The sequence below is a fragment of the Megalobrama amblycephala genome, linkage group LG21 (assembly GCF_018812025.1).
Source record: "Megalobrama amblycephala isolate DHTTF-2021 linkage group LG21, ASM1881202v1, whole genome shotgun sequence".
In the NCBI taxonomy this organism is placed as follows: domain Eukaryota; kingdom Metazoa; phylum Chordata; class Actinopteri; order Cypriniformes; family Xenocyprididae; genus Megalobrama; species Megalobrama amblycephala.
Genome location: NC_063064.1, coordinates 8,442,583 through 8,456,598, shown reverse-complemented (window position 1 = coordinate 8,456,598; position 14,016 = coordinate 8,442,583). Strand labels below are relative to the sequence as shown.

At 34.2% G+C, this 14,016-nt stretch overlaps 2 protein-coding genes across 2 annotated transcripts; one reads left to right on the top strand and one right to left on the bottom strand.

The window, feature by feature from the left end:
• The first annotated feature begins 595 nt into the window (after positions 1 to 595).
• On the top strand, positions 596 to 7,538 carry ctbs (chitobiase, di-N-acetyl-). Its single transcript, XM_048172559.1, has 7 exons — positions 596 to 828; positions 2,629 to 2,767; positions 3,342 to 3,550; positions 3,641 to 3,812; positions 3,892 to 3,989; positions 5,945 to 6,106; positions 6,285 to 7,538. The coding sequence occupies exons 1-7, from the start codon at positions 712 to 714 to the stop codon at positions 6,498 to 6,500; spliced, it is 1,113 nt and encodes a 370-aa protein (XP_048028516.1). The 5' UTR covers positions 596 to 711; the 3' UTR covers positions 6,501 to 7,538.
• On the bottom strand, positions 7,124 to 13,920 carry spata1 (spermatogenesis associated 1). The gene is made up of 12 exons (XM_048173691.1): positions 13,044 to 13,920; positions 12,819 to 12,925; positions 12,047 to 12,164; positions 11,696 to 11,749; positions 11,299 to 11,602; positions 9,840 to 9,975; positions 9,651 to 9,705; positions 9,247 to 9,343; positions 9,048 to 9,173; positions 7,533 to 7,717; positions 7,278 to 7,370; positions 7,124 to 7,195 (listed from the first exon to the last, which is right to left on the bottom strand). The coding sequence occupies exons 1-12, from the start codon at positions 13,080 to 13,082 to the stop codon at positions 7,124 to 7,126; spliced, it is 1,386 nt and encodes a 461-aa protein (XP_048029648.1). The 5' UTR covers positions 13,083 to 13,920.
• Positions 13,921 to 14,016: the final 96 nt, after the last annotated feature.

Below are 14,016 nucleotides of genomic sequence, written 5' to 3'. Positions count from 1 at the left end.
AAGTAAATGTGACAGCACTTTTATAGTTAAAACCAAATTGAATTAAAACGGGTAACTTTTTAGTATGGGGTACACATATTGACTACTATTGACTTTTCCCTCAATAAACTAATTTACTGCATATTAACAGTAAGGTAGCCTAGTTGTTGTAGTGATTAAGTTCAGGTATTTGGTAGAATTAATGTATATAGAATATGGTCATGCAGAATAAGGCATTAATATGTGCTTTATAAGTAGGCTACTAATAATCAGCCTATAAGCAGGCTAATAAGCAACTAGTTAAAAGTGATCATTCTTCCCTATACTGAAGTGTTACCAAAAACGTAACAGTTTTATTAATATGGCTTTATTTAATAATAATAATTTAACAATAGCCTATGATTTAATGATATCATCAGTTTAGAATATAGCGGTGCATTTAGACGGTAACAGATAAACAATATTCAAAAAAGTCACAACTAGAATTATCTATAATTTATCACGTAACATTTCATGTCATGGGAATCGTGTTATCGAATAAGACCAATGAAAACAGTCCAAAAGACAGTTTACCCCGCCCCCTTTGTGACTCGGTGTCTTATGTATTTCTCATCTATCACTTTCATTTCTTTGGTGTCACATGTTAGTATTGTTTCTCTCTGTTTTGATGTGCAGACAGAAGTGATGATTTTCATTACAGGGTTTTAACATATATTTTAGCGTCAACAAACAATGTGGATTTCTGTGTCACTCTTCGTGCTGACTTTGTCCGCACAGGTGTGGTCCAACGTTTGTCCTTGTGCACGGGAGGAACTCTGTCAACCCATTCGATCCCAACCGGCGTTTGAGGTGAGTGACAGTCATTATGGACCCATCCAGCGATCAGCTGATACCGTCGAACTATGTAATGTCGAAAACGGAAACTTTAAAATGTCTGAAATGTATTGATAGCGAAATATCAAACTATGTGGCATTTGCAAACAAAATATGCCAGATCATTATTCAAAACAAGTTTACTCACTGAGTCTTGTAATAATAATATTTATAAAATGAATGCCGAAATGAGTGTCTAAATCTTGGGGGGTCGCTGTGGAGCTTCTCTGTGGCACATAGAAGTACCTTTTTTTTTTTTCTTTTTTTTTAAAATTGAAACAACAGTGGTGGAATACAAATAGATTTGAATAAAACAATTAAATCAAAATTCTGTATCTTATATCACAAATCAATCATGTTTCTATTACATTAAGTATCCTTTTCAACAGCTTAGATGTCTTAGCTTTTCGATTGTTCTGTATTGATGTTAGAGAGTCATAAAAAATCTTCAAATCAGTGGAAAATAGTCTACCATTTGGTACAGTCGATATACATTTTGCTTTATGTATATGATATTTCCCTAACAGAATAAGAAGTTTAATTATATTATCCATTTCCAATAAACCAGTATCACAATCCATAAACAAGACCATTACATCAGTTATAGTGACAAACTTGTAAAACAAGTCAAAAAGAAACATAGAAACTTGGGACCAAAATAATTTGGTATAATTACAACTGAAGAATAAGTGTACAATTGTTTTTGTTTCTTCTTTACAAAAACTACATAATGGTGCAAACCCTTCTTTAAATTTACTAATAAATTGTTACATGGATAGTATCTGTTTATTATTTTAAAGTGAGTTTCTTTGACTTTATTTGGAATTACATATTTATTTATATCTGACCACAGATTCTGAAAAACAAGGGAGTGATAATCCTGTTTCCATTTCACCAATGCCTTAGGTGAAATACTTTTTTCTTTGGTTAATATTGGAAAGGCCATCAACAGTCAGAGCAGGAAGAGAACCAATTTACAGGATTATACATCTTTTCATTTTCAAGATAGAGTAGTTTCAGTGCGATACAATCAATGAGTTTTAAATATTCTTTAAAAGATACATTTGTCCCAAGATAATTAAGTCATTATAATTATATAAGTCACCTGACTGATTTATCAAGTCTGTAACAAAAATTAAGCCTTTGTTAAACCAATCATTCCAAAAAATTGTTTTGTTTTTGAAAAATATATATTGATTATTCCAAATTACACAGGAATGGGGAGAGAAATTATGTTTGTAGACTAATTTCCAGGCATTCAAAGCTTGTTTGTGAAAACTTAATTAGGGGTTTAGTGCATTTAAAATCACAGGTAAGTAGAAAATTAAGACCCAAGAACCATGGAAAGTTATTTTCACAAAGACATCCTTGATCCAATTAATTTTTAAATACATTATTGATAGTGTCAAAATCTAAAGCATTTAGTCCTCCTTCTGATACACTTCTGATTATGGTTTTCAAAAAAAAAAGAAAAAAAAAAAAAAAACTTAACTGCTGTATTTTTTACTTTTCCATTTTGTTTGAGCTCAGTCACTCACAATACTTAGTCATGACCGATTACTGCTGCATTAGGTTTTACTGCATTAGGTTTTTGAAAAGAATAAATTATAACCACAACCACATTAAATATGTTTAAACTTTTTTTTTTTTTTTTTTTTTTGTCAGAGTAAAATGCACTGTTTATAACATTGTATTATGTGATAAAGACAACAATCTCTTATATATATAAAAACACTTTATTCTAGAAAGCTGCCTAACACAAAGTATCTTTTCCAGGTTTTTGTATTTGATGTTGGGAAAAAGGCTTGGAAGTTTTATGACTGGACTAAAGTGACAACAGTTGCAGCTTTTGGACAATATGATGCTGAACTCATGTGTTACGCTCACTCTAAAGGAGCTCGATTGGTCCTGAAAGGTAGGGTTTGACTGGACATATATCGAAGTTTTCAGTCTTTTATAAGCATGATGTAACCTGCATTTCAAATCAAACAAAATTTTTACATTTTCTCAAAAACATGTTGCACTTTTCCTGGCAAAATCCACTACCACAATGCTGGGGTATTGTGGATTATTGCCAGGGCTTTTCTATGTAGTTGTTATAGTTTTATAGGCTTTTATTTAAAATTATTTAAAATAATTTTATTTATATTATTTAAAATATTCTAGTCTGTAGATATGGCCTGGGTCCTTCCTATAAGTCTATGGGATTATTTGTACTTTTTTGTTCTTTTATGCCTAAATCAAAACCCTTAAAAATATTAAGACACCTATTCTCAACTAGCCACATGATTTGGGATATCATTCTTTGCCTTTAGCAGAAAGAGTGCTAGGCAATATATGTGCCAAAGTTCAGTACTTAAGGTTGGGGGTTTCTTCAAATCACTAACCCAAAGTATGAGGAATAGTAACAGTGACTTGATCATTGATCAATTTTACATTCTTCCATTCAGTTGTTTTATTATGTTTGATGGATGAAATATTCTTTACAGGAGATGTGCCACTCCCAGATATTGTGGATCCTGTAAATAGGACAGCTTGGGTCGAGGCAAAGGTCCAGCTGGCAAAGAGTCAGTTCATGGATGGAATAAACATAGACGTTGAGCAGGCGGTGGAGACCGGTTCCCCTGAATACTATGCTTTGACAGCCCTTGTCAAGGAAACCACTGAAAGTTTCCACACAGAGATCCCAGGCTCTCAGGTAAAACAGCATATCGCAGGAAATGATGTCATGTAGCATGTAGGCACTTTCAAAGGCCCTGACATACTGTCTTTTTATCTTTAATCATAGGTATCATTTGATGTGGCTTGGTCACCCAAATGCATCGATAAGCGTTGCTATGACTACCTTGCCATTGCCGATTCATGTGATCTCTTGTTTGTTATGTCCTATGATGAGCAAAGCCAGATCTGGGAGGATTGTATAGCCATGGCCAATGCCCCCTTCAATCAGACATTGACAGGTAAGTGATTTATTTTATTTATTATGTTTTCATATTTCCATTTCAAAATGCACACCTAATGATCAATACATCAATACAGCCTATGATCAATACATCAGCATGAACATTGACCCAAAGAAACTTGTGATGGGTGTTCCATGGTATGGTTATGACTACAGCTGCCTTAATTTCTCAAAGGTAAGAAATTATTTTTCAATATTTTCAGTACTTTATTGAAAATCACATGCAGCTTTTCGATATGGAAGAAAGTGTGAAATGCAATGCAATAAACTAATAAATATGTCAAATCAATTGGTAGTTAAACACCAAAAAACTTGCTTTGGCAAATAACAATACTATATAACTATACTTGCAGAGTCAAACACTGCTCAGCTTGCTGTGCTTGGATTGACCAGAGAGGTCATATTTTTCTCTATTTTCTCTATAGCCAGTGTGATTTGCATATCACTTCTCATTGATATGTATTGTTATGTAGATTATGACACTATTTGATGAGAACTGAACTGAGCTGTATGATGACATCACTCTTTTCTACTGAGCTCCTTTATAGCTGAATTGAGCTAATTTAATAATTGTTGATCTTTTCAATGGAACTGAATCAACACTGAACTGACCAGCAACAATCCGAACAATGAATTTCTTTTCATTTTAGAGCTGCTTTACAGCCAAAACTCTCTTTGCATCATTGAATCATTATTTCCCATTATTTCCCATTATTGTTAACAAATGCGTTCACAGATTTAATGGTAAGTCACCTTTATTTTTTTTATAGCGCTTTATACAATACAGCTTGGCCTATTTTTTGATGGCCAAGATTTCAGCCTATTCACATAATATATCATAATACAATAGTTTATTTGTTTGCTTTCAACTGACCATATTTAAAATGTTTTACACATAAACAATTGACTTAAAGTGGACAAAAATAAGGAATGACTATGATCCTAAACTGACCCTTGCCTAAACACAAATACACATCCATACAGAGGAGTAATAACATTGACATTTTTGTAAACATTTTTTTGTAGTATTTATATAGTAAATTGTTATAGAAATGTTGTTATACTTATAAGTACAAAAATAACTTTAACGGTGCCCTCGAATGAAAAATTGAATTTATCTTGGCATAGTCAAATAACAAGAGTTCAGTACATGGAAATGACATACAGTGAGTCTCAAACTCCATTGTTTCCTCCTTCTTATATAAATCTCATTTGTTTAAAAGACCTCCGAAGAACAGGCGAATCTCAACATAACACCGACTGTTACATAACAGTCGGGGTGTACGCCCCCAATATTTGCATATGCCAGCCCATGTTCCCAACATTATGAAAGGCATTAGACAAGGGCAGCCAGTAACGTCTGGATCTGCACAGGTGAATCAACAGACTAGGTAAGCAAGCAAGAACAATAGAGAAAAATGGCAGATGGAGCAATAATAACTGACATGATCCATGATATCATGATATTTTTAGTGATATTTGTAAATTGTCTTTCTAAATGTTTTGTTAGCATGTTGCTAATGTACTGTTAAATGTGGTTAAAGTTACCATCGTTTCTTACTGTATTCACGGAGACAAGAGCCGTCGCTATTTTAATTATTAAACACTTGCACTCTGTATAATGCATAAACACAACTTCATTCTTTATAAATCTCTCCAACAGTGTAGCATTAGCCGTTAGCCACGGAGCACAGCCTCAAATTCATTCAGAATCAAATGTAAACAATATAACAGTATACAATACTCACATAATCCGACGCATGCATGCCGCATGCATGATGAACACTTTGTAAAGATCCATTTGAGGGTTATATCAGCTGTGTAAACTTTGTTTATGCACTGTTTAAGGCAAGCGCGAGCTCCGTGGGCGTGGAGCACGAGAATTAAAGGGCCAGTAGCCCTGAATTGGCTCATTTATAATGATGCCCCACAATAGGCAGTTAAAAAATGAATTTAAAAAAATCTATGGGGTATTTTGAGCTGAAACTTCACAGACACATTCAGGGGACACCTTAGACTTATATTACATCTTTTTTTTAGATTACGACGAGTTGGGTAGACAGTAGAATAGAGAAGATATAATTGCTTTAACTTATATTCTGTTTGGCACTCTCTTTGTTATTCTAACAGGATGGAATATGTACAATTCCAAAAGTGCCATTCAGAGGGGCTCCATGTAGTGATGCATCCGGCAAACAAATTCCATACAGCATCATGATGAAACAGATCAACAGCTCAATATCAGGAAGACTGTGGGATGAAAACCAGCGAGCTCCATATTATAATTACAAGGTACAATATGAATTCTAAATGTCTTATCACAATATTTACTGTATACAGTAAATACACTATAAAATACACCTTTACAAACATAATGCAATTTCAGTGATCAGTTGTTTATTCATCATAGTGTGAGGGGTATTGAGTTTATATGAGGCAATGTATTTTAGACCGACATGTTATATTACAGGACACAGAAGGCAGGGTCCATCAGGTGTGGTATGATGACCCAGAAAGCATTGCCCTGAAAGCTGCCTATGTGGCACAACATGGTCTGAAAGGAATCGGAATGTGGAATGGAAATCTCTTGGACTACAGCAGTGATCCAATCGCCCAGCAACAGACTGTGGACATGTGGAACGCCCTTATACCCAATGAACACAGGGAGTCTGCTGCTGTCTCATAGGATTCTCTGTTTTGTTTTGTTTTTTGTCAATATTCACATAAAATCAGAAGTAGTGCTTACCATAAATATTTGTCATATTTGTCATTGTCATAAACTGAATAAATGGCACATTACTTGTCAGCAACCAGTTAATATGTTAAAGAAGAAGTGTGTCATTTTTTTGGATGTCGTAACCCATCTTAATGTCTGCAATCAATTATCAGTCAGACATTCATAGGTTGGTTTCCCCAAAATGTGTAAAAACTGTGATGCTTTCAAACCATTGCTGTACATCCTGAGCTCAACCATCTCTTTAGCCGATCATTGGAGGACAGAGGAAGTGTTGGGGAAACTCATTATTTTTCTAAGTACATTTGGTGACGTTAATGGTGCAGAAATTACATAATTCATTTTTAAACAGCCAGACTAAATCCAGGAAGCAGATTTACACATTACTCAAATTCCAAAACAATATCTGTCAAATCTCTTAAATACTATCTTTTGTGCTTTGTGTAAATGTAAGAAGTCTTTTATACATAATTTCATAATTTTCAGTGAAAGCTGAATCACAACTTTTGTCCACAAAGAAATCTAATTTCTAAGAAATCTAATGTTAAGCACATAGATGTGTATTCTGTGTTTCCTTAAAACTGAGCTCTCTTTTGCATCAGTTCTGCTCTCAGGGATGGTAGTTCTGTGGCAGCTTGCTTTCTCAACTAGACAAATAAAGATAAATGAATAAATAAATGTAGAAAGTAACAAAAGAATTAACCAGGGCATGTCTGTTTGGTACAGTACCTTGATCTCTGTAGCCAGTTTCATTTTAGCATCATCCACATTTTTCCTCAGATTATCAATTTCACTGCTCTCCGTCATAATCTGGATTATCAACTCATTCTGTAAGTGCAAAGCACAATGTTTTTGATCAAAATATTAAATTAAGAAAGAAACAGCAGTTTCTTCCCTGTCGAGGAGTTCTACAAATGAAGCATGATTGGGTCATTATTTTACTGAAATGAGAGTAATAAAAAAAAAAAAAAAATAAAAAACTACCTTCAACTTTGTGCTTGATTGTTTCCTTGCTTGCATTCGTCGTTTTGCACCATCTCTGGCTTGGAGTTGTTGTAGCATTTTACTGTAGAAGGTGTGTAGTTCCAGTTGTACACTCTTAAGTGTGTCCTCAAGAAGTGTTGTTGCCTTCTTAGTGTCAAAATATTGCCTCTTCCACCTGTCGCGTGCTTCAGAGGCAAAAAAAAAAAAAAAACATAACCTCACTTAACACCCATTTCACAAACATGAAATCTCATAGATTTAAAAGAAACTATAATCCTAAAATATCTTATATGAAGACAGACAGATCATTAAATGTTTAACATATTTTGGTTACAATTTATTTTAATGGTCCCCTTTAGACATTTTGTTGACTATAAGAAATGTTCAGATATTAAGCAGACAGTCTACTAATACTCTGACTGGTAGTTGACATGTAGTTGCAAAGTTACTTCTAGTAGAATTATAAAGTAGACTATCAAAATAAAGTGTTACTGACTGTCCAGCTCTCAGAATCAAAGTTTTAGTTTTTAAAGATTATATTCTTTGCATAATATTGACATATATGTGCCACAAAATGCCCAATTAAATCTGCACTAAAGCCTGCTAGTGATGATCATGATGATGTAACAGAAGATTCACAACATGCAATAATGTATAATTTCCCCCACTTCCATGATGGATATAGAAGAGTGGTTTTCCCACCATCCCATCATCGGTTTGTCTCCAGCTTCCCCTGTCAACCCATCAGATGACCTTTTAATTATTAATTATTAAACATCCTAGATGATCCTTTCGAACTCTGGAACAGTGCTTCATGGGCAGATGAATCAAAAGTAGAACATTTTCTAAAGTAACATTTTTAAAGGCAGATTATGTTTGTTGAAAACTCTTGCATTTCATTAGAAAAACTTCACAGCAATAGACAAGCACATTGATGGTAGTGTGATGGTTTGGGGATGTTTCAAAACAATCTCAGGACAATTTGTAACTACTTTATGCTTGGTGAACTGGTGAATAATTTTGTATGAATTTGTACATCTTATTCATACCTTTTTACCATTCATACCATCTGCTTACGCCCCACTGATGGTTAAGTTTAAGTGTGGTAAGAGGTGAACCTTTTTTTCTTCTAAAAATCGTATGTTTTCTTCTGAATCGCATAGTACAAATTCATATGAAATTGCCACCTCATAAAATAGTTACATTTTCTCATGAGATCATATTGGATGTTTTGCTGCATTAGGATGCCTTTTCATCTTTGAAAGAACTGTGAATTTATCTCTGGTTTACAGAATTCTTTGAAGAACGTTAGCCATCTGTCTGTGAACCGAAGCTGAGCAGAAAGACAATGATCCGTCTACTAGAATGGTTAAAACCTACAAAAATTTAGGGTTTATAAGTGCCTAGTCAAAGTCCAGACTTCAACCCCAGACTTAGGCCCCACTGAAATGCACTGTCAGGTCCACAAAAGTACATATGGGAAGTGTACATGTGTAATTGTAAAGGTCATTATACCTTGGTTCCTGCGATGTCTTTTAAGAGCTAAAAGCTCTCTACCCTTTTTCAAAAGCTCTTGCCTTGTTTGTTCAAGCTCCTTCCTTTGCTCTTTGAGTAGCTTGAGTTCCATTATCAGCTCATTGTCTAAAAGCATAAAATTTTGAATACAGTATTCAAGAACAAAAACATTTGTTAGTCACTGCTAATATTATCTTACTAGTCGTAGTTTGCTGTGTATAACGTTCCAGGGAATAGACAGACAGTGGAGAACTGCTCTCTGCTGGTAGTGGAGAGGTTGGTCTACTCATAAGAACCTGTGAAAACATATAAAATCCACACTGAAAGCTTCTCACAACAATGTCCAGAACACACTGTTCAACCGCCAGCTGCGTGAGGAATTTTACTCAGCCAATAAACCACATGGTGTCTTAATGAGGGTATGTTACTTCCTGTTTTGTCTGGACGATCTCTACTAAACCCTCAGAAACTCTCCAAAGGGTTGTGGGTCTGGGTGAAATTCTGAAACTACAACACTGTATTCTGTACAAAACTTGAATGACTTGAAAGATGCTCTATTGGATTTATCAAATGCAATATGAGACCAATAAGATTATGCCTTACCGTATCATCTGTTTTTTCTTCACTTGATTTCAGTGTCAGAGAACTATTGAATTTCCTAGATGTATAAAATAGGGTAACTTAGGCAACTAAATATTTCATTATAAAGCTAATCCTTTTCATATTTATTACCAATAAATAGTTAATTATTAAGTCTTTTCACAATGGCAGAAGCCAAAAGAATCAGTTTACCTTGCCAGTCCATGGGAATCCCCAAATGCCTCGGGCGCTCCAGAGTTTCTGTTGTTTCTTTTAAAACAATGTTCCTTTTTTGCAGCTGTATCCATTTCTACTTGAAAAGCGCCACCCTGTTTAGTAAGATGTCTGTCTGCATTGAACATAAATGAATAACCTGACATAAGTACCCAATATTGTTGTAATAAGTATTTAAGTAAAAATACAACTATTTTATGTTTTTGTGAATTGGTGGCTAATTTCTACGAAAATTGTACAATCTCATTTGTACATCTTCGTACAATCTGCTTTTATGCCCCATGTGATGGTATGAGGTGGACTTCATGAATTTTTTACTTTTTAAATAATCATATGTTTTTGTATGATTCATGTCATACAAATTAACACAAAATCGCCACCTCTTAGTGAAGTTCTCCTGTGAGATCAGGTTGGTAATTTGCACTTCACATGAATGATCATTATAAACGATCATTATAAAAATGTGTATAATTTTTTACATGTCTCCTTTACTGGACACAGCAATTCAGCTTAGGCCATAGAGTATTTAGCTAATCAGCAGATGAGTTTGGGTAGATGGTAGGGTTGCAATAGCCTTTGGTAAGTTCTTACTTAAATTGGAATGTAAACCCACACTAGATGCTAACTTAATACTTTATTCGGCTGCACCATTTGTTCTTAAGGCAGAACGTAGTTAAGTAAAATACTCTAGTAAAGTAAAATAAAGGTGTAAAATAATGCATAGTCACATAATAAGACATTTATCCAATCTGCATATGCGAATGGACATCAGTAATGTTCTTTGGTAGCTCCTTTGAACGCATCTCGAGTAAAACAGTTTTATATTTAATTATTGATGCAATTCAATCAATCTGCTACTTTGTTCAAACCGTTAACTCCTGGTCTGAGACTTCTGTAAATATTAGAGTTATGTTTCAACTATAAATTTTAAGGTGCAATCTAAAAATATTTAGTAGTGTGCAAGTTTTAACTTAGGGGTTGTTTACACAACACTATTTAAAAAACAGAAACCTTTTTTGTGCATTTTTGTGGTTCATTTAGTGGACAATGGTGCTTTGGGACCTGAAAACAGGGTTTTAAAGTACAAGTTTTTGAAAACGATACCATTATCATCTCTGTGTAAACTACAAAAATGCAAATTTGTTGTGATGTCATGCATTATTATGCATGACATGTATTAGGGTTCAATAGATGCGTAGTGTGTCTTTACAAAGTGACATCGCCAACTGCTGGCTTGGCATGCGTAATACAGTGTTTTTAGTATTTTTTTTTTTCACAAATCTGTGTGAAAAGAGATGGTTTTGACAACGTCTGCATGCAAAACTTTTAAAAAATGCAAAGGGCTGAGAGGCAAAGTTTTAACTTGCGCACAGATGGTGTAACCATCCCCAGGTGTGGTTAGTTATAAAGAGTGCATCTGTTCTTTGTGTTTTCATACCAGGCTGTTTGTTTACAGGTTCCATCTGATCTTGTGAACTGTATGTTAGATGAGGAGTGTCAGTGAATTCTGCATCTTCATCACTCTCCTCTGAATCCTGCATTAGGACAGATTGCTGAGGCCCTTTATTGATTGAGGGGAATTTAATAGGCTCTTTTATCTTTCCAGGTGCACATGATGGTCTTGGCAAATCGTGACTGTGATGGTCTGTGTTGCTTAATAAAGTATCAGGGGTTAGAGAGCTGGAGCAAAGGCCACTGTCATTCTCTACCACGGGTAAAAGGTAGAGCTCAGGAAAAGGAGCCTAATGGGGGCATGGAAAGAAGACAGAAACCATGCATAAATCGGTTGATTACAACAAATAAAACTAGACTCTTTATATATCATGAGTACTTACAAATGGTGGAGTGAATGATTTTACTGTCAGTTCTCCCTCTTGTCTGAATTTAACCTGAGATCAAATGACAGGAGTGCTGAAAGTTTATTTTAGCTTTACATTTGCTTCTCAATAGTAATTATACATCTGTATATATTCATAGGTCACATTTTGCAATTGTATTGAGAGTGAAGTATTGTATTTTTGTCCTGTGTTCTATTTACTTTCAAACTTTTAACCAGCACCATTATCATCTTTACACTTTGTGCTTGATGCGGTGTACTGTAAATAACTCCAACCTCTGGTTACATTAATTTTAGGTTACTTTCATTCATTTATTTCATTAATTATACTGACATGGTAGCTACTCACCAGTGCCAAACTTCTGCCAACGCATTTTAAAAAAACATATCTCTCTGTGATTCTGTCCAGCCCAAGAAAGGATCCAAGATCAGATCTGAGATCAGACAGACTCACATCTGAATCCACTCTGAAACAAAAAGCACTGACATCAGACAGACTCTCAACAATGAATAAACTGAGTAGGGAAGATCAGCACTTGGTTAGAATTATTATAATCTCTTTATTTGTGGATCAAAATCTATTTAATTGGAAATATTAAACAATACTAACCCTATAGTTTAGAGCTTAGTTGCCACAATATCTGTATCTCAGTAACTCAGTAACTATAAGATTTAGAGTCAAAATTACACAAATTCTTGTTTTTTTGGGGCTTTATTATTAATATTATTTTTTTTTCCAGCAGTGTTTTTTTTTTTTTTTATGTTACTTTCAAACACAAGTTCAACATTGTCTTTAATTAGAACATTTGTGAATTTGGTCCTGCAATTGAAAATACAGACAAGAATCAAAATTTGATGGTGGGAGATTTTAACAGAAGCTGAACTTTTTTTTTCCCCCCATAAATATCAGATCAAGGTAGGTTGTCACACATGGTTTATATTATTCTCGACATTTTCTGCTGATTAAAATAATGATTTGGTAATTTGGTATGTTGCCTTTACGTTTTTGCTGTTTAATGACTAGAGTTTATTTTGTGGTCAAGAGAAATTACAACTTCAAATGTGTATATATATATACAGAGCCTATATTTACAAATGTAAAACATGACAAAATAACTGACCTGATAAATCCAGCTGAGATGAAAGTGTCCACAGCTTCCGCTGAAACTTTATTCAACCTCCGATCAAACTGATCATCAGGTACAAAAAACACGTGCAGCTCCACATGCTTCATTAAAAATAAAACAAAAATAGTATAAAATCGCACACTACAAAAAACTACATGCACGTGGAATTAGTTGCTGAATTTACATAAATCATACAGTCTAGTGTTATTTAGAACATACCTCTGTAGTTTCAGTCCGCTTGCCAGTAAACCCGCTCATGGTCACCTTATGATGATTTCATTGAGTGTATGGTGTGTGAAGTGCGTGAAGTGCTAAGTAACGGTATCTCGAGTAATCAAACAGTACCAGGGTGAACAGAACACTCATAAAACCCCCAGAGCTTCAGTGACCGTGCAGGACATTGTGTGAACGCCCCCATACATATGAACATGTGTAGCGGGGTTTTATGAGTGTTCTGTTCAGTGTTCACCCGTTATACCCATCCGAAAAACAAAATAATTATGATAGTAAATCTATAAAAAAAATATATATATTTTATTATTTTTAATTATAGTAGACGGAACTTCATATCACTCGTCTTATATCGTCTGCAGGTTATACTGTTACACCACTAGTTGGCGACAAGTGACTGCCAGAATGTATTGATGTGATTTTACAGATAGGCTATAAACATGACCATTATGTTTATCCATTGCTTACTTTTCAGTATCAAATTAGACCAACCTACATTTTTTTTTTATAACTAACTTATAAAGGTTATGAACAGTCTTAAAGAAAAAAAGACTACATTTTAAGACTAGGCTTAGCAGTTTATACAACAGGCCCCAGATTCATTAATTCACACTATGTCATACACTTTCCTTAAATATCTTTATATTTGTGATCTGTGAATCAAGGGCTATGTTGGTTTCTACAGAATTGCTTTATGTGTGCTGTACGTTTGATTTGAACTTTTGTGGGTTTTTTGTGTATATAATTATTTCTTTTTTGGTTTGTGTACATGCATGATCTTATATTAAAGTACATTACTTGAACAAATTAATGAATAAGACATTTAGCAAAAAAAAAAAAAAAAAAAAAAAAAAAAAACCTTGAGATTACTTCTACAGCATAAATAAACCATGTTTTCGACATCTAATCACTCAACTACTCTGTCTTCATGGATTTGCATCCAATCTTTCATTTTTTAAAG